Source organism: Cavia porcellus, unplaced genomic scaffold (genome assembly GCF_034190915.1).
Source record: "Cavia porcellus strain 051 isolate PalLab524CR breed Dunkin Hartley unplaced genomic scaffold, mCavPor4.1 scaffold_21, whole genome shotgun sequence".
Classification (NCBI taxonomy): domain Eukaryota; kingdom Metazoa; phylum Chordata; class Mammalia; order Rodentia; family Caviidae; genus Cavia; species Cavia porcellus.
The window spans coordinates 64,299,423-64,319,073 of NW_026947504.1; the positions used below are offsets into that span (position 1 = coordinate 64,299,423).

Consider the following 19,651-nt stretch of genomic DNA (forward strand, 5'->3'; position numbering starts at 1 on the left):
GTCATATCTGTCACTTTCAAGAAACTTTTAGAATCTTCAAAGGAAAAAATCTCATTGAAACAGTGAGATACAGATTGATATAGTTAACTTTGCTACATAATTAGAAAATATTTGAATTGCATTGTATTGGGTCTTCCATCTAAATGCCAGAATTTTTTGTATTATTTTTGTATGTGTTTTAAGGAGTTACGTCTGCCATATCCTTTTGGTAAGACTTAAATCTGTACCCGTATTATTCCCACAGCTACCCTAGAGTTGTAATGGTCAAACTGGTGACATGCTCCCTACTTTCAAGGATTTTTCCATAATAGCAAAAAAAAATATGGATATATTTGTTTCCTAAAGTCCTTGTTAATTGGATAATAAAAATGAAACAGCTTTTTGTGGGAATATAGAGGATGAATTGAGAATGTAGTAATTATCTAAATATGATATTAGCAAACTGCTTTTAATTTTCATAACGTCTCAAATATTTCACATAGTGCCCTCTTAGATTTACAGTGTGGCATACCATAGCAATTGTTTGAACTTTATAACATTTTAACACATTAACTAGCATTTTTTGAATTGTTTTTCAAGTAGATTTGTTGATGTAAGCAGTATTCTTGAGTAACTGCTTATACACTCAGTTGTATATCAAGCACTGTTGTGCTTCACAAATAGGACTCATTTAGTTCACATTATATTTCTGTGAATTAGAATAGCTATTATTTTTATTTTACATATGAGGAAGCTAAGATATAAAAAGGTTAAACAATTCTCAAGGTCTCATAGTTGTAAGCCATCATAGAAATTAAATGGCCTACCTCTGAAGTTTATGCCCTTCACTGTTACTTTATGCAGCTCTTGTTTATAATAAACAACTACAAATCATAATAACATAAATGATAAAATACCACAATAATACCAAAATTCATTTGAAAATATTTTTATGCAAGTAAAAAGAATGTATTTTATTCAGTATTGACAAGAATAAACTTACACTGTATTTTAACCAGTTTACCTAGCACCACCTGTTTCTTGGAGTGCATGGCAAACTGTGGTCAGGAGCTTAGGCTTCATCTTGTAAGTAAGAAAAAGCAATCAGATTTGTTTCTAAGATCATGTTATCACTAATGTGAGAAACATATCAATTTCTCAGGACTTGTCTAGGAGCAAGGGCCCCATTAGGACAATACTGGAATAGTTCTATAAGGCACTGAGTACTGCTAAAGTGGCAACAGAGGAATAGGAGAGAATATGGATTTGAGAAATATTTGAGAGATTAAACCATCAGAACTTCAGCAAACTGATCAGGGAGGGCCAAGGATTTAGCTTAGCAGTATAAGTGCCTGCCTGGCAAGCGTGAGGTCGTGAGTTCAAGCCCTGGTACCCAAAATAAATAAATACATAAAATAAACTGTTCAAATGCATGACCAAGAACAAGATAATGTTGTTTTTAAAAAAAAAAAAAAACTGATACAGGAAATAAGGAGGGGAAGTCTAGGATTGCTCAAGTTTTATATTGAGACAGAACTTTAAATTTATCATGGTAAATACAGAAAGTTGTGAGTATTGATGAAAAATACTGGTTTTATGTGGATGGAATATTAGAACTCAACAGGAAGTGCAGATGAGAAACAGAATCTGAGCTTTCATGGTAGTAAACAAGATCATCTCAGTAAATCATGCAGAATAACCAAAGAAACAAGCCATGCCTGAAACTGCCAAGAAAACAAACACTTACAGGAAAAACAGAAGACAGGAAGCCATTAAGGAGTTGAAAAGATATGATCAGAAGGGAGGAGAAGAACCAAGAGAGACTACTAGTGCAGTATTTAAGATGTTACAAAGAAATAGAGAGCTGTTACCAATGTTAGTCAGATTTGGCAGGTTTGAGCTGAATGACTATTGCTCGTGTAATCTTACTTAGTGAAGTGGTGTGGGCGAAAGCCTGACTACAGTGGACAGAGATATGATTATAGACACTTTATTTTAACTTGGTAGACTAGATGCTCTGAGTAACCATCATCTTATAAAATAAATTCTTCCTTAAGACAGTTTTAATTGTCTTGCTAATGTCTATCCTGTGGGAATGGGAAACAATTGCTAGGACAATTGGTTATTCATTTGGATTAAAATGGAATCAGATCTTTTCCTCATAATTTACCCAAAAATCAATTCTTTTTTTTTTTTTTTTAATCGGAACCGGGATTGAACTCATGACCACACACTGGCAAGGCAGGCGCTTATGCCGCTGAGCTAAATCCCCAGCCCCCAAAAAATCAATTCTTGAGAATTTACCTGTACAAAGATACATGTAAAAATAATGGAGATTTATTATCTTTATGACTGTGAGAGACTCAGAAATTTTTCTTTTCTCCAATATTGGAGACCGAACTCAGGGCCTTTGTACTGAACTACATCCTCAGCCCTTTTTATTTTTACTTTTTTGTATTTTGAGACAAAATAAAAATTGAGTTGCCTGGGGTAGACATGAACTTGTGATCCTCTTGCATCAGCCTCCCAGAATGCTGGAATTACAGGCATGTACCACCATGCCCAATGACAATGGTGGATTATAAGTGGATATACTCAGGAAAACTATTTCCACTCTCCACGAAAACATAACTTTAAAACCCAGTGTTTCTCCTCCTAGGTATTTACAGCACTTTAAAGAAACATTTAGGGGGGTTCTGGGGATGTAGCTCAGCAGCATAAGCGCCTGCCTTGCAAGCAGGGAGTCTTGAGTTTGATCCCTGGTACCGATAAAAAAGAAAAAGACAAAAAAAAAAAAAGAAAGAAACATTTAGGCAAAGAGATATACAGAAATATGCTCAAAGTGGCCATGTTCCATCTAAAAAATTAGATTCCATTCTCTGTCGTCTTTTACTTGTCTGGTGATATCATCAAGTTTCAAGAATTAAAAACCTATTTATCAAAGATTAAGGAATTTACACCACCAGACTAGTTGTGTCCTTGAATTCCAGAATAATTAAACCAACAGTCTGATACATGAGATCTCTACTACGATGCTTACTGGACATCTTAAATGTAGCATTTCCAGGTTTTTTTGTTTTGTTTTTTTTTTTGTTTTGGTTTTTCTTTTTGGGTTTTGTTTATGTTTTGAGACAGAGTCTCACTGTATAGACCAGGATAGTTTTGAACTCACTTTGTGGCTCAGGCTGGCCTTAACTCAAGGCAATCCTTCTGCTTCAGGCTCCCAAGTATTGGGATTATAGGTGTGTGCCACCATGCCCTGAAGCATTTCTAAATTTGAACATCTCGTTGTCCTTTGAAAGTCTTTTTTATCCACTTTGGTGCCATTACAAATAGCATTGATATGAATGTGCTTAGCATTTTCATTGCCCATATATGTTGATGTGGAATTACTTCAGCTTTAGTAGATAATGCCAGTTTTCCAAAGTGTTTTCTGTATTCATCAGCAATATGTCTCAGTCAGATTCTTTTAAAATATAATTCAGATAATATCTTAAAATCCAACACGGGCTACCCATTGGTTTTAAGGAACCAAACTCCTTAAAAATAATGACCTATAGGGCCCAAAGAATCTAATACATTTCCTTCTTTACCAGTGTGACCTTGTCCCATGCCGTCCCTGCCATTCTGCTCTGGTACATTCATATCCTTGTCATCACACAAACATGCCCGTCCCGCCTCGGAGCGGAGCCTTTGTGGTCCTCTGTGTAGAATGCTCTTTCCTCAGATAGCCCTGAAAGGGTTTTAGTCATCTTCTCCGTGTTCTCAGAATAAAGGCCGCCTTTTGTTTATACCTCTCATCTTTTGGAAATATTTTTCATCTTTTGGAAATAATCCTATCAGCCCCATGACTCATTGCCCTCATCTTTCAACTCTATTCAAAGTCACCTTCTCAGAGAAGCTTAACCCGACCTCCGTATTTTACCTTAATGTCCCGCCTTCCCACTCAGTCACCTTCACTCTGCTCTGCTACTTCGTGGCATTTTTATCTTCAGCCATATTTTCAACGTATTTTCAAACATGTCACTTTCAAATATATATGTACTTGAGTGTGATTTGTTTATCATATTTTAATTATTTCTTCTCCTAGCATAAACTCTCGTAGAACATGTATATTTGTCAGTTTCACCTAGCGATATATCCCGAGTGCCCAAAACAATATCTGGCACATTGTAAACACTCTGTATGTATTTGTTGAGTGAGTAGATGGTAAATGATAGGGGGGGAAACACAGTCACAAAAGTTTCAAGAAACTGAAAAGAATAAAAAATATAGTGATAGAGTAAAATAATAGTTATTTACTTGAAAGAACAAATTAAAATGAAACAGAAACATATTTACGTAGATGTTCATGACTTTTCTTACAGAAATTTTTGTGTTTGTGAGGGTTTTTTGTTATTGTTGTTGTTGTTTGTGTTTTGCTTTGCTTTTTGGCTCCAGGAATCAAACCCAGGGCCTTGTGCATTCTAAGTAGTAACCACTGAGCCATACCCCTAGCCTACAACTGCTCTTATGAAAAAGGTAACAGTAGAGAGGCAGGATGCACACCCCTGTATTCCTAGGGGGGGCTCAAATTTAAGCCCAGTCTGAGAAACTTCTTGATACCCTGGGTCAGTGGTAAAGAACTCTCATAATTTGTCTCTAAACCAGACACAAGAGCTACAATAGCGCAATCAGTTAGCGCACGGTACTTGCATAAAAGCAAGATACATTATTGACAAGGATAGATTCCTGAAATGGAGCCCGAGCAGTGCTGGCAACTATATTACAGTGGGAGATAATAAATTTATAAGCATGCCAATCTGAGTACTGTTTGATTCCTATATTTCAAGTGTAAGAAAAAGAAGATAGGGGCTGGGGATTTAGCTCAGCGGCATAAGCACCTGCCTTGTAAGCAGGCGGTCGTGAGTTCAATCCCCAGTACCGATAAAAAGTTAAAAAAAAAAAAAAAGAAAAGAAAAAGAAGATAATTATCTGATGGATTAAAAGTAGAGATTTTCAGGGGAAGAGAAGTAAAAGTAAAATGTGAATAGCAAGAAAATCAGGGAGGTTGTGCAGAGTTGGATCTGGAAAGAAGGAACAGGGTCATTCTGTGGAACAAAAAAAGGTGTGGAAAAAACTGGAAAGGTGAAAAATACAGTAACCAGAAACTTAAACACGAAAGTTTCTAAAGATGAAATAGTGGAATGCTGAGTTCCACGATGTGTTTTTGAATACAGTATACTAAAAACAATGTAAGAGACGAGTTAAAAAAAATGGTAAGCCTGGTTTTGGACATTAAGAGTCACCGTGTTGACAGGAAGAGTTGGGATAGAAGAAAAACTGAAATCATTGTCAAAGTTCTCAAAGAATGCACAGAAAGCAGATGATACCAACAAAGCATGATCTCAAGGAAAAAGAATTTAGCTTGAAACACGAACAATGTTGGCGATGGGAAACAACATCAGGGTATTTGGAGCCTACCAGTGTTGCCTCAGGAAATGATGGGAACTCCTGGAAGACAGTTTGGTTTGATTTAAAGGCAACACAGGAACAGTGTTTCTTGAAAAGGCTGAGAATACTGTGGAATTTACGTAATAGTGGAAAAAAGGTTTCCAGTAAGAGCAATGGGAAAAACTGAAAAAGAGACTGTTAAAGAGATTCAAAGTGAGACTTCAAGCTACTGGCACAATCCTAGCTACTCAACCTACTAACTAGTACTAGTGACAGTAATCCTAACTACTTGGAAGGCTGAAATAGGATTGCAAGTTCGGAGCCAGCCTGCGTGATTCAGGGAGACTCCTGTCTCCAAAGATTTCAAATAGAAGCAGGGCTGGGAAAGTAGCTTGTTTAGCGTGCTCAGGGCTGTGGATTCAGTGGGGTGCAGGTAGGGGAGTTACAGATGTGTGTGAAGTGGGCTGCAGAGGTTTGCTTTTCTTTCACAGCTTGAGATCAGAGACATGGTTGGATTTACAAAATCTAGGTTTAATATTCATCAGCAAGGTTCAGTTAGGATCAGGAGACCTTCTCTTTCTTCTTGTTGAGGGAAGCCCAGCCTTCTAGTAGGAATTCAGAAGTTAATAATTGCCACTTCCAGGTCATAGGAATAGCCTTTATTGTCTTAAGTCTTCTGGGAAGTGTAGCATCTGCTGAGGCAGACTGCTCCCCAAATTACTCCTTACCAGTTTTTCCCACCAAACTGAGAGTTTGAGCCTTTGAACTTTTACAGTTTTAAATTGGCCTTATCATTAGATAATCTCTCGTTTACTTTGTGTCCTTTGCCTCAGTTTATGAAACTGAGATAGCTACTTTAGTTCTAATGGTTGAGTCTACACAAGCAAAGCCTTCTGAATAGTGCCTAGCACATACTCTGCATTCCATAATTACTCTCTTTAAAAACATACATCCATCATACTTTTAGCTTATAACTATTACTTTCTGAGGGGTATGAATCAGTGTACTTGAAGCTTACATTTATCTAATTTGATTCTCAACCATGCTGAGGTTGTTTAACTTTTTCATAGAAACAGGTTCAAAGCATAGCAGTAAATTGCCTTGCTAAATAAGTATTAAAGCTATCATAAAAATGCCTTTTGATACCAAAAATCTATTTTGTATTCTGGATAACCTGTTGGTAAATCACAGTGATTATTATTAGGTTTGTGTTAGCTGCTAATAAATTTTCTCTGAACATCCATACCACCACAGAGTAATAAAAGACCTCTCAAAAGTTCTTATAATCACTTTCTTCCCTTTGTAACTGAATATTGGTTTCCTTCCTGGTCTCTGCTTTTCATGAATATATAGCTCTGAACATGAACCTAAGCCTATTTTCGTGGATTTCATGGATATGAGTGAGAGTACAATTCAGTTACTGTCTATATTATAATGTCTAGGTTGTCTTTTTTTTAAAAATTAGAAAAAGTAAAATCAGTAGTAATACACACAGACACAAACACTGTACAGAGGGATTGAAATCCAGGCTTCCTCACAACATGCTAGGTAACCAGCCCTGTGATAGCCCGGAAAGGCAGTTATCAGCCAGAAGCTTAAAACCTGCCTTAGAGGAGTACATCAGTAAAGCTATTGTATCCATAATTCTTTGTGTGTTATGGACATTCCTTAAGGATTGGGATTAAAGAAAGAAATTTTGCAATGCAATTTTAGACAAAATCTTTTAAGTTAAAAATTACTAAAATTTATCTCAAATTTCCTAAGTGAAAATCAGCTGTAGGATGGATAAATTAGAAAATAGTGACTTCAGAAATGTCACCAGTGAACACAAAAGAGAAACAGCGCTACATAAAATAGATATTGTGAGATGTTTTGATGAACTTTAGGTTGTACCATGAGGAAGACCGAAAAGATAATCAGATGGCAGGCGGCACCAGCAGAAATCATCTTTCTGTATCAGAAACAGTACAAACAAGCGCGTTTGTGTCCTCCTCCCTTTCCTTTCCCGGTCACTGAAGGTCATGTGATGATGATCACGTGACTCGGCCAAAGGATCTTTTCCTCTTACAGCTTTGCAAAAAAAAAAAAAAAAAAAAAGGAAAGAAAGAAAGAAACCGTTCACCAATTAAAGCTGTTAACGTGTACTACGCTGTTTCCTTGTTGGATTTTCTTGTTCCTGCAGCTACTGTAAAAACAAAATGAGTGGTAAGACTTGCTGTTTTTGAACATTTGCTTTATTTTAGAAAGCATTGTCTTAAAGTCACGCCGTTTTTTTAAAAATACATGCCAAATATAATCGCTACAAAATATTCTAAATTGTTATTCTGTAGTTCTAAAAGATTAAACTCTATAGAAAGTTAGACTGACTTTATTTTCCACGAACTATCATATTCTAGGATCTTGGTTTTTCTTTTCAAAACGAAAATTGGCATCAGATTATTTGGAAGCCATTGTGAAAGCTTGCTTATAAGGAAAATGTGTAGCACGTCGGCAGACTATCGCATTTAAAATTTTAGACGCCTGAGCAAATACGTACTTTTTTTAAAGCCCTCTTCAGTATATTAACAAGGAAAAATACAGAAGAACTTTTACTAGGTGAAAATAGCTTACTTAAGTTGTTGATGTCACTTTAAGAACTGGGGTGGGAAGCTCCTGGACAATTGGTGAATAAAATTACTTCCTTTTCCGCAGGTTTTAGGGTAGGAAATATTTCTGTTAAAATAGTGAATATCCCTGTGATATGGGCTAGATTTTGCCTAAAACATGTAGATGCTGAAGGAGCTATTAGGGTATCACTTCAGATACAGCTATTCTTGTGCCAAGTGTGCATTTAATGCTACAGTCTAAGAAATCTAGGTTCTTTGGGACAGACTGTCCCCTGCTTCACATTTAAGTCAGTTTAATAGTTAACCTTTTAGAACTTTCTAAATTTAAAAAAAAAGAGCCACCCTTTTGGATTGTCTAAACTAAGGAAGTAATTAAACATTTGCATTATTAAGTATGCAAGGTTTTAAAGTATTGTTACTTCTACATACAGTAAAAGCAACAGAAATGGTGCTGTAAACTTGTTTATACATTAGAACTTTATGTGTTCAATTTGAATACTGCTTCACACCAACATTTAATATATTAAATATAATATTAATGAATTATGTTTTTTAAAAAAGAAATCTAACCATGCACTATTTCTGCCTCAGAATATGAAAATTCACTTGCTAAGGTGAAATAATTACTTATTAGAGAAATAAGTTACTCAGTATTATTTGTGGACTAGAACGAGTAATACAGGTACAGCTGGTTTATTTTAGGTCAGATTTGTTTTGTTCTATTTTTAGTAACTAAAATGAATTTAAAAGATAAGTTGTGCTGCTAAATTTTAAACTCTTTTAGTAGCTATCAAAGTATAATATGGCTTGAATTGTATAGCTGCATAGTAATTGTATGGTCATATTTGTAGTACAAGGAGAAAAACCTAAGGTAGTTATGTCAGTTTTACATGTAACCAGCAAGTTATTGTAACTTGACATTGGGATTAAATTTTACTGCATGTAAAAGGGCCCAAAGCTTTTACTATACAATAAAAGCTCAATAAAATGTTTCTTTCCTTTATTAAGTTTATAAATGCAGCTTTTAGTAAATTTTCTTTCTGGTTCTCAACTCAACTTCGTTTATTATAAATAAAATATAAGAGATTATTATGAGTAAACTCTGAATTTAAAAAAGTAGTTTACTTTGTAGTTTTAAGTAAATTAACTAATGGAAGTAAACCATCATTAGTGTAAAATTCTTGTATCTCTTGAACTCACAATGCAAAAAATGTGTTTTGAATGAAGCCTTTTTATGTAGAGATCTAAAGTGGCTCAAGAGTTTTAAATTAGTAGACGTAGTAAATTTATATGTGATTTGCATAAATTTGAGAAGTTTTGTTCTTCCTTTCTCTTGTTTTTCTATTAGTACATGTTTGTGTAGTGCATAATGATTACCTTCACAGGGAGTTAGTATGTGTATATAACACATTTTAATTTCTCTTTAAGAGAAAACAAAAACAGAAAAAGTTCTCATTTCCTTTGGAAGCATTAGAACGGGTCTAGTTCTTAAGACTCAGACTACTTCAGTTGCCAATATATGAATAATATTTTTTAATGTTTAAATTACAAAAATACATATTTAGAAATGAAGCCGATTTGAATTTCATTTCTACCATGTGGAAAAGGGGGATAATAGTGATGATTATAAAGATACAGAAATATATAGTGTGAGTAGTAACTACATGTAATTAAGATTATATTGTCTTCATCTTCCTGTATTTGCTTGGCGTGTTTTGCATAAGAAGGCACATTATAACTGGCTGCCCTTTTCCCTCTCCACCTCACCTGCCCTTAACCAGTCGTCCTGACTCTCCCCTCTCTGCCCACCTCCGTTCTTCTTTCAGCCCTTTCATTTCTCTTCCCTCTTTTCTGTTTTTTTCTCTTCCTTTCCCTCCCTTCTAGTCTGCCTTTTTACTCTCCCCGCTCCTCTCTTACCTCTCCCCTCTCCTTTCTTCTTTGTTCCTCTCTTCCCTTCCTTCCCGCTCTCCTTTCCCATTCCTTGCCTTGTCTTTGCTTGGCGTTTCCCTCCTGAGCTCCTTTTGCTGAGCACCATCTCTCCTGTCTCCTCCCCTGCCTCTCTCTCTTCTGGCCCTTCCCCTCCCCCATCACCACTGTGTTGCTCCACCCCTCCCCCTTCTCCCCAGGCCTGCAATCCTGATTTCCTGGAACCCTCCTGCTCTTTATTGAGCGTGTCTGAAGTATGAGTAATGTTATCAGTGGTAACATTCACTTTCAGAATTAAATTCTGCATATAAAAGAGATCCTTTCCCAATTGTATTCTTTATTAGATTCTTGTACTTTTATGTCCTTGAAAATAAGTAATTTCTTTGAAAAAGTTTCAAGTTACTAAAACCTGGTGGGTGAGGGGACAACATACCCAAGAGTTACAGAAGAGATCTGAAGGTGAGATGCTTCTCTTAAGAAGTTAAATAAAACAAGGAAAATTTTATTTCCCAAAAAGAATAGAGCACTCCTTTAAAATGTGCTTATTTTACTTACAGAGAAGTAAAAAGAAGTAAGTAAGACATATGTATAAAAATTATTTAGAAAACATAACACTGTAGAAAATTGAAAAGAAAATTAAAAAGTGAAAGGAAATATAAGATAAGAGAACTTGAAGTTTATTATTTAGAACACTTCCGAGAAAACAAGAAAATTGTCTTTGGGTAAATATCCATGTGTTGAATTTCTTTAACTTTCTTCTTAAACCCCCACAGACATGACTTATGTATTACAGGAGTCTTTTAACCCTAACAAAACACTTCCGTGTATTTTAACTTTACTTTCTCTTATTGCTCTTCTTTCTTTTTTCTTAATATTTTACATTGCTTTTAAAAATTTTGCCTTTTCACTGACTTTATGTGCCAATTTCAGATTTATTTTCTTCTATGTCTGTGTTTCCAGCTTGCATAATTATAAGTCACTTGTGATATTTATAAAGTAAATGTAGTGATTCATGTAGACGTACTAAATGAGAATCACTAGAAGAGCCTGTGAATCTTATGCTTTAAAAACTCCCCACGTGAGCCAGGCGAGGTGGAGCATGTCTGTAACCCCGCACTGGGGAGCTGATGCCGGAGGAGCATTTGGAGTTCAAGGCCAGCCTGAACTGCCTAGTGAAACCCTGTCTCAAAAAGATCCCCCCCCCCCAAAAAAATCTTCCCAGATGACTATGGAGGAAAGTTTTAAGAAACAGAAAGATAGGTAAAAGGTAATCTTGCACTTTCCAAGGTAAATAATCTTTCCAAGTAATAATCCTTTGTAGTTCTATTATCACTATTGACTTGAGTGTTGAGATAAAGTAATAAAATTGTTTTCAACTTTAAAGTGGTAAACAGTCATGGATTAATATATTATTTCTGTGACCCATTCAGGTCCTGCTCAGGTTCCAATGATGTCCCCAAATGGTTCTGTGCCTCCTATTTATGTGCCTCCTGGATATGCCCCACAGGTATGTTTTATTTTTCTTTTATATGTATAGTGATAGATATATTCTTTTTCTTTGACTTTGGTGAAGAAATAACACGTGAGTACTGAAAATTAAGCATGTGTGATATATCTGGTAAATCTATTTTACCAAAGGAGAGAATCTATTTTTTGGTGGATCTATTTTACATTTGAAAAGCAGAAAAAAATTTATTGACAGCACTCATTTGACCTTGTCTTTAGTTATTAAATTATAAAGAAAAATCCCTCCAGGGTTTGTCCCTGAATATGTGACTAATGTAAATACCTAAGGTTCTCAGTGTGCTTATACTAACATTTTTTAATACACATAGAAATAAGTCAAGAAATAATACACTTAGAAATAAGTCAAGACAATGCTTATACTCTTATTCACAGAAGACCTTTCAGATACCAATAAGAGTAGAATGGCATACTGTAGTAAATAGAAGAGAATTTAAGCACGTAGTCCTGACAGCTAAGAGGATTAATATCATTGCACACCTACAACCTTTTCCTGTCCATGCAGGAAATTCTGACTTAAACAGTAATGTGCAGCTAGGTTACATACACAGGCAAACTGAATTAAACTGGTTTATAGGTAATTTGGTACCTTCCACCACTGAGATTCTAGCAGTTTCCTCGTTGCATCACACTCTTTCACTTCCAGGACTGAATTTATGCTTGTTTTCTTCAAGGCCCTCTATTACTTCCTCTCTGATTGTGGCAGAATGAATTACTGGTGGGATTTTGTGGTAAATACTTTGCTAACTGTGGTACACACCACTGTGTGAATGACAGCAAAATGGAGGCACTGATGGGGAACATGAAAAGTGTCTAAGACAGTCAGAACATCTGGATCCATATCTTAGTTCAGACCCTTGCTGGCTGCTAGACTCTGGGCAGATCAACTTCCTTGAATCTCAGAGTCCTCAATGTATCGTGAGAATAATAACATGTAAGGTGGCGTATTTTAAAGTACCTATAGTCTTCTCAGAAGCTTCTACTCACTAGGCCTACATTTAACACACTAACTCTGCATTCTGCTTGTGTTACTCTGCTAAGATTGCCAGATCCAAAGGTCCTTTTTCCGGGCCGATTCTCCTGGACATCTTACAATTTGACACTGTTGATAAAATTTACCCCAGACTTCCTTGACAAGACGTTCTGTTTTTTTCTTTTCTGTTGCTTCTACTCAGAACTTTGTTTACTTACACAAAGACTTGTTCTAGCAATAGTTCTGTTCAACATTTATTGAGTGGGTGATACATGCTAGTGACATATAGATGAAAACAAACTATTTCATTTATAAGATATCCAGATAGTTTTTTTTTTTATGACAAGCCCTTCTCATTTCAATCATGAGGTTTGAGAAACAATTTCCGTACACTTTTCAAGGTGAGTCTCCTTTTAGACTCTCCTTGAATGTATCATTTCTTTTTTTCTTTCTCTTTTCTATACTTTTCTTTCTTTTTCTTTTTTCTTCTTCTTCTTCTTCTTTTTTTTGTGTGCCAGAAATTAAACTCAGGACCTCACACTTACCAGACGGGCGCTGTGCCACTGAACCAATTTATCATTTCTTAATTCTCTTCTCTAGGAAAATTATGAATTCTTACAGTTCCTACATTCAACAGTATTTCATAAATAAAGAGTACTCATATATTTCAGGCACTCCTGAGTGCTTAATATAAAAGAGGCAAAGATTCTTCTATGAAATTTACATTCTTTTTTTAAATCACGGTGATAGAACAAAGCTCATTGGAAAGATAACATTTAAATCAAGTCTGAAAGGATAGGTGAGAGATAGTAATGCATTTATCTGGGGAAAGAAGATTCTAGAAACAGAAACACCCAGTGCAAATGGCCTAAAATAAAAATACATCTCATGCCTGGGAACAAGAAGAAAACCAGTGTGGCTGAATTCAGTTGTCTAGGCAAAAATAATAATAGGGAATGAGGTCAGTTCCAAAACTAGATCATACCTGATACTCATCTGTTTTCTGAATACAGTCTCTGTGATATGGTAGGGACTTGGTTAATATTTATGAGTCAGTCAAATAGTCATCCAGGTCAAGGTTTTTTATCTTTAGAGCAACATCCACTAAAATGACTTCTTTTGGGGGGTGGGTACCAGGGATCGCACTCACGACCTCACGCTTGCCAGGCAGGTGCTTAGGCCAATGAGCTAAATCTCCGGCCCCCATAAAATAACTTCCATAAGAAAATTTCTTTGAATGTACAGAGCATTTAGTTGGTTTATCCACTCAATGAAGTACAAGTTTCTTGAGAGTTAAGGCCTGTAACAATAACACCTTAGTTTGCCTTATACTTTTAGTCCTCTTATGACTTCTCTTGTGCTCGCATAGTGTTTTCCTTTTTCCATGGTTTTAGTAAAGCTGTTACTTTGGGAGTGTTACTCATTCTGCTATTTCTGCCCTTTGAAATTGTGTTCATCTTTGAGGGCCTAGTTCAAGTTATTTATACTACTTCTTGGTTATAATGCATGCTAATATTATAATTACCTAATATTATAATTGTGTATATGACTTAAACTCCTACAGAATTTTAGGATCCTTGAGGAGTTGCATTTTATGTATTTTTTGCATTCTCATAGTAACCTGAAATGTAATATCATAAATATTTGTCAAATTAGTGAAATTCAACAGTAATATAACTTGGAAAGATTATATAATCCTGATGAATTTATCATCAAGATTGTCTCTAGGAAATGTATCATTTTCAAACACATTGAGTAAAACAAACACAAAAGAACTAGCATCCTTATTGAAATAGTTTAAGAAGCCAAGATGTTCTTACATTTTCATATCACTGTCAGACATCCCTCTTCCCTTTCTGATGTTGGAAAGCACTTGTCATTAAGATCCAGGTTTTAGGCTATACTCAAGATATATCAACTTGCGAATTTGTGATGTTAGTATTAATTTATGCTTCTGTTAATTTTAAAAGCATTTCAAATATGAAACCACTATATATTTAAACATCACTTTTTAGAGTAGTATTAGGCACAGTTAAGCACTTAGTACGTGGTCCACAATCTGGTGCATAAGCATAACATTACCAAGTCAAGAAACTGCATTTTAGTCAAGTATTAAGATGCATAGATAGTTATAATAAAGAACAGGTCAAATTTGGCTCAGCAGAGGATGGTGGAGCCTGTGTAGCGTCGCCGTTACTCTGAGAAGATAGTTGGTATTAGGGTGTAAAAATGCAGAACAGTAAAACTTTTAATTTGGAAAAGCAGAACCATACTTCCAGGAAGCATCATCAACATCACCACCAGTCTCAGCCGCAGCAGCCACCACCACCACCACCGATACCTGCAAATGGGCAACAGGCCAGCAGCCAAAATGAAGGTTTGACTGTTGACCTGAAGAATTTTAGGAAACCAGGAGAGAAGACCTTTACCCAACGTAGCCGTCTCTTTGTGGGCAATCTTCCCCCGGATATCACTGAGGAAGAAATGAGGAAACTATTTGAAAAATATGGGAAAGCAGGAGAAGTTTTCATTCATAAGGATAAAGGCTTTGGCTTTATCCGCTTGGAAACATGAACCCTTGCGGAGATTGCCAAAGTGGAGCTCGATCATATGCCCCTCCGTGGAAAACAACTGCGTGTGCGCTTTGCCTGCCAGTGCATCCCTCACAGTCCGAGACCTTCCTCAGTCTGTGTCCAGTGAGCTCCTGTGAGAAGCCTTTTCTGTGTGTGGCCAGGTGGAAAGGCTGTAGTTATTGTGGATGATCGAGGAAGGCCCTCGGGAAGAGGCGTTGTTGAGTTCTCAGGGAAGCCAGCTGCACGGAAAGCTCTCGACAGATGCAGTGAAGGATCTTTCCTGCTAACCACATTTCCTCGGCCTGTGACTGTGGAGCCTGTGGACCAGTTAGATGATGAAGAAGGACTTCCAGAAAAACTTGTTATAAAGAGCCAACAATTTCACAAGGAGCGAGAAAAGCCAGCTAGATTTGCTCCTTCGAATATGAATATGCCGTGCGCTGGAAGGCACTTCTTGAGATGGAGAAGCAGCAGCAGGATGAAGTAGACCGCAATATCAAGGCAGCTCGTGAGAAGCTGGAGATGGAGATGGAGGCTGCTCGCCATGAGCACCAGGTTATGCTGATGAGGCAAGATTTGTTTTTGTTTTTGTTTTTTTTTTATTTAAGAGGAAAAAGAGAAAAACACAAAACAAACCAAAGCGGCGTAAGGGTACACGCAATACAGAACTACAAAACAAAACAAAACAAAACAAAAAACCATAACAGTAAGAAGTTACCTGCTAGTAGATTACACACTATTTTCTTGAAAATAGTTCCTCAAATCACAGTATCAAAGAACACAAGGTGGACATTCAAACAGGGAGACTGCAAACAGCTGTGTTCAATGTTCCAAAAACATTGATAAAGTCAGCTATTTAACACCCCCAAACACACTTGCTGTTATATCCGTTAGAGCTCTTTTTCTTTCTTTTTTTTTTTCCCTCTCTTTTTTACAACAAAATTTACACATCTTGGATTTTATTACTCCTTAGTGCTTATTACTTTCTTTGGGGGGGGGAAGAATACAGTCAAATATGGCAAAACAAAGCTGTCAGTCAATACCAAGGATAGACATAGCACATGGTGTAGAACAGAGTACAAGTTTATCAACAATGGTTATCAACGTTGTCCCTTGTTTCCTTAAAAAGAATTGTCTATCTTATTAGATATTATAAAGTTGGACAAAACAGTAGAGAACAAGACCAATAAAACTTAGGCATTGTAAACATTACAGGACTTCCAAAGAAGACAATAGTCAAACCAGAATGGGTATCTTAGTGAATCTTATTGTCTTCAAAGTAGTTGCCTATGTCTTCAAACTTGATACTATCATATAGAATGGAACAGAGTCTAATCAGTCAAAACAAGATCGTGGGAGTACTACAGGACTTCAAAACAAGTTAATAGGAAATCGAAAAGAGTTACTGTTTATATATCCTAATTTTTTTGAATTTTTTCTTTAATTAAGACAAACATAAGAAATGACTAAATAATTTTTTTTGAAACAATAAGGGGGAGATTGAGATAAAACAGGACATAACAATATAACAATAGAGGTCACAGCATGACTGTTTCAATAACCTAGTACTTCACCACCTTATAACCTGACTTAATAGTAGTTACCATAGTGTCTTTTTCCTTGAAATAATGAGGCAAGATTTGATGAGACGCCAAGAAGAACTTTGGAGAATGGAAGAGCTGCATAACCAAGAGGTCCAAAAACGAAAGCAACTGGAGCTCAGGCAGGAAGAGGAGCGAGGCACCGTGAAGAAGAAATGTGGCGGCAACAAGAAGAGATGATGCGGCGACAGCAGGAAGGATTCGAGGGAACCTTCCCTGATGCGAGAGAACAAGAGATTCGGATGGGCCAGATGGCTATGGGAGGTGCTATGGGCATAAACAACAGAGGCGCCGTGCCCCCTGCTCCTGTGCCGGCTGTACCCCAGCTCCTCCAGGACCTGCTACTATGATGCCAGATGGAACACTGGGACTGACTCCACCAACAAGTGAACTAAGCTTTGGCCAGGCTGCTGCAAGGGAAGGAATGGGGCAATTGGCGGAACCCCTTCTGCATTCAACCGTGCAGCTCCTGGAGCTGAATTTGCTCCGAACAAACGTCGCCGATACTAATAAAGTTGCAGTGTCTAGTTTCCTGAAACCCTTAAAAGAAGGAACCCTTTTGGACTAGCCAGAATTCTAACTTGAAAAAGTGTTAGGGATTCCTCCCAATAGTTAGGTCTTCCCTGCCTGGTACTACTCTAAGGGAGTATGCTGGAGGCGGAGGGCAAGGGAGGGGTGATATTTAACAAATCATTTCTGTGTAGTATATTGTTTAATCAATTTCTGTGTGATGCATTCCTGAAATTTCAAATATAATTAATTGTTGAAGGCCTGGGGCAACCATGACAATGCTTCCTTGGAGTCCCGTTAATCTTGATCATTCCGGTTTTTTGTCCATTGTGTTTTATTTGCTTTCTACACTCCTCACTCCAGAGACACTGCCACATACACCACAAAAACCAAACATCTCCATCTCCCAGGGACCTTAGCGCCATTGCTCCATTTGCTCCCAGATGAGGATTCAGGCAAATGTCCACAGAGGTCACAGACAGCTATGTGTGTTCTGTTATGTCCCATATATTATCCTTTCATGTAGTAAAGACATTTTCTCTTAGAGTTTTCATTTTAGTACATCTTTAAAAAGTTCTTGTGTTAACTTGCCTCCATGTTTTCCTTGGGTAAGAATGTCCTAGAAATGACCCTTTTGTATCCATGATGTTGCTCTTCACAGTTTTTCTTGATAGGCTTAGTACAATCTTGGGGACAGGGTTGCTGTATGCTCAAGGTCTGACAGTAGCTCTTAGCCTTGCCTATCTTAGATAAGTATGCTGTGCATTTTTATTGGTGTACCATGTTTGATTTATCCCTGATATCTTAAATTTGGAGTTTTCTGAGAAATGGAGTGATAATACAGCATCAACTTATTAAAGTACATTTTAAGCCTTTAAAAAAAAAAAAATTGGCTCAACAGGAACCAAGTAGCACATATATGAATGGCTACCATCTAGTCCTCTGAAAGACTTTTATACATGGATCCGCCCTCATAACAAATTTTATCACTTCATTTTATTGCTTGTGTATTTCTACATTAAAGCCAGTATAGACCACAAATAATATTTTTGCTGTGTCAGCATGTATCTAATAATTTAGTACATACCTAACAACAGATGTATGTATCCTAAAAAGTTTGGTAAGGCAAGCAAGTACTGCAAAATCTTAAATCCAGTATTGACGTCATTTGGGTCCATCCCTGAAGAAATAACAATGCTAAGAGCATATTGGGATGTGAAAATGAAAGATCCAAAAGATCTTGATTGAGATTAAAATCAAGATCTAAAGAAAGTACTTAATAAGAGAAACAGTGAAGAAAACATACCTAGGATATATCAACCTTCAAATATGTATGTTAATTCTAATTTTATAACTCCATATTTGACTGACTTCTAAACATTATCTGAGCACCTACTGTATTACAGACACTGTGCTCTAGATAAAAGATGAGTACTAGTATGATCTAGTCCAGTTTAAAAGCGCTTCAAATATGAACTAATCATTTTCTTAGTCTTCTTAATTTTTTAGAGTAGTTTTGGATAGCCGGGATACCAAACATTGAGTTACTTTGGGAGTAATTCATTCTGTTTTTCTTGTTTGAAATCTGCCAACCCTTATCTACTGCCTACTATATTACACACTCTGCATTGTTATTGAAGAAATCTAGTGTTATTTTGTACTCTTTGTAGTTTATTACTCTGATTTTACCAAAACCTGTTCTCATCACAACACAGAGGTATTCACATTGCTAAATCCAGTGGCTACTTCTTAGTCTCGGTCTTGATCTGTCAGTAGCTTTTGACACAGTTGATCCTTTCTTACTTATAGACCTTTGCAGATTCCACATTTTATTAATTTTCCTCTTGCCTCACATGGTGGTCCCTTCTCTCCCCTTGCCGGAATTGCAGACTAGTTTATCTTATCAGACTATTCAACATTTCCACTTGAATGCCTCGTAAATTTATCAACCTTACATGTTTGAACCTGAAAATCTAAATCTCCACCACTATCACTCCTAACCCCAAAATTTTGTTCTAGCCCTCAGGCTTCCCCCATCACTGATAATGGAACACTATTCTTCTATAACTTTTTCTCACTTTCCACATGGAATTACCTGTTAATCTTACCCTGCCTTTAAATAAATGCTGAATATGTGTCACTTCATGCGCCCCTGCTGCTGCGGATGCTCTGAGCCAGCCTACTGTTATCTCTTGCCTAAATTACTGCAGTGACTTTCTGAACAGTTTTCCTGTTGCTGTTACATTCCAGCCTGCTCTCAACTCACCAGCCAGTTCTGTGAAATATAAGATTGTATCAGAATTTCTTAACCTTGCTACTATAGACATTTTGGGCCAGATCATTTCTGTTTCAGGGGATTGTCTTTTGTGTTATAAAATGTTTAACACCATCCTTGATCTTTCTACCCAGTAGATGTCAGTAGAACTCCCCTGAGTTGTGCCAACCAAAATGTCTCTAGATAAAAGCAGATGTTCTTCAGGGGGCAATATCACCTGGGAGTTGGAAAATGGTAGATTATGTCGTTCT

General features: G+C 36.7%; 1 protein-coding gene and 1 pseudogene across 4 annotated transcripts in view; both read left to right on the forward strand.

Annotated features, from left to right (window-relative positions):
• Positions 1-19,651, forward strand: part of Fndc3a (fibronectin type III domain containing 3A) — a 174,440-nt gene that overhangs the window by 92,845 nt on the left and 61,944 nt on the right. For 3 of the 4 annotated variants that reach the window (XM_063232790.1, XM_063232791.1, XM_063232792.1), the window contains exon 4: positions 11,375-11,451. In XM_063232790.1, the coding sequence (XP_063088860.1) occupies positions 11,375-11,451 (77 nt within the window). Of the gene's footprint in view, positions 1-7,461; positions 7,618-11,374; positions 11,452-19,651 lie in introns of those variants that run through there. The other variant, XM_063232793.1, reaches the window with a different exon arrangement.
• LOC134472006 (non-POU domain-containing octamer-binding protein-like) lies at positions 11,458-18,014 on the forward strand (annotated as a pseudogene).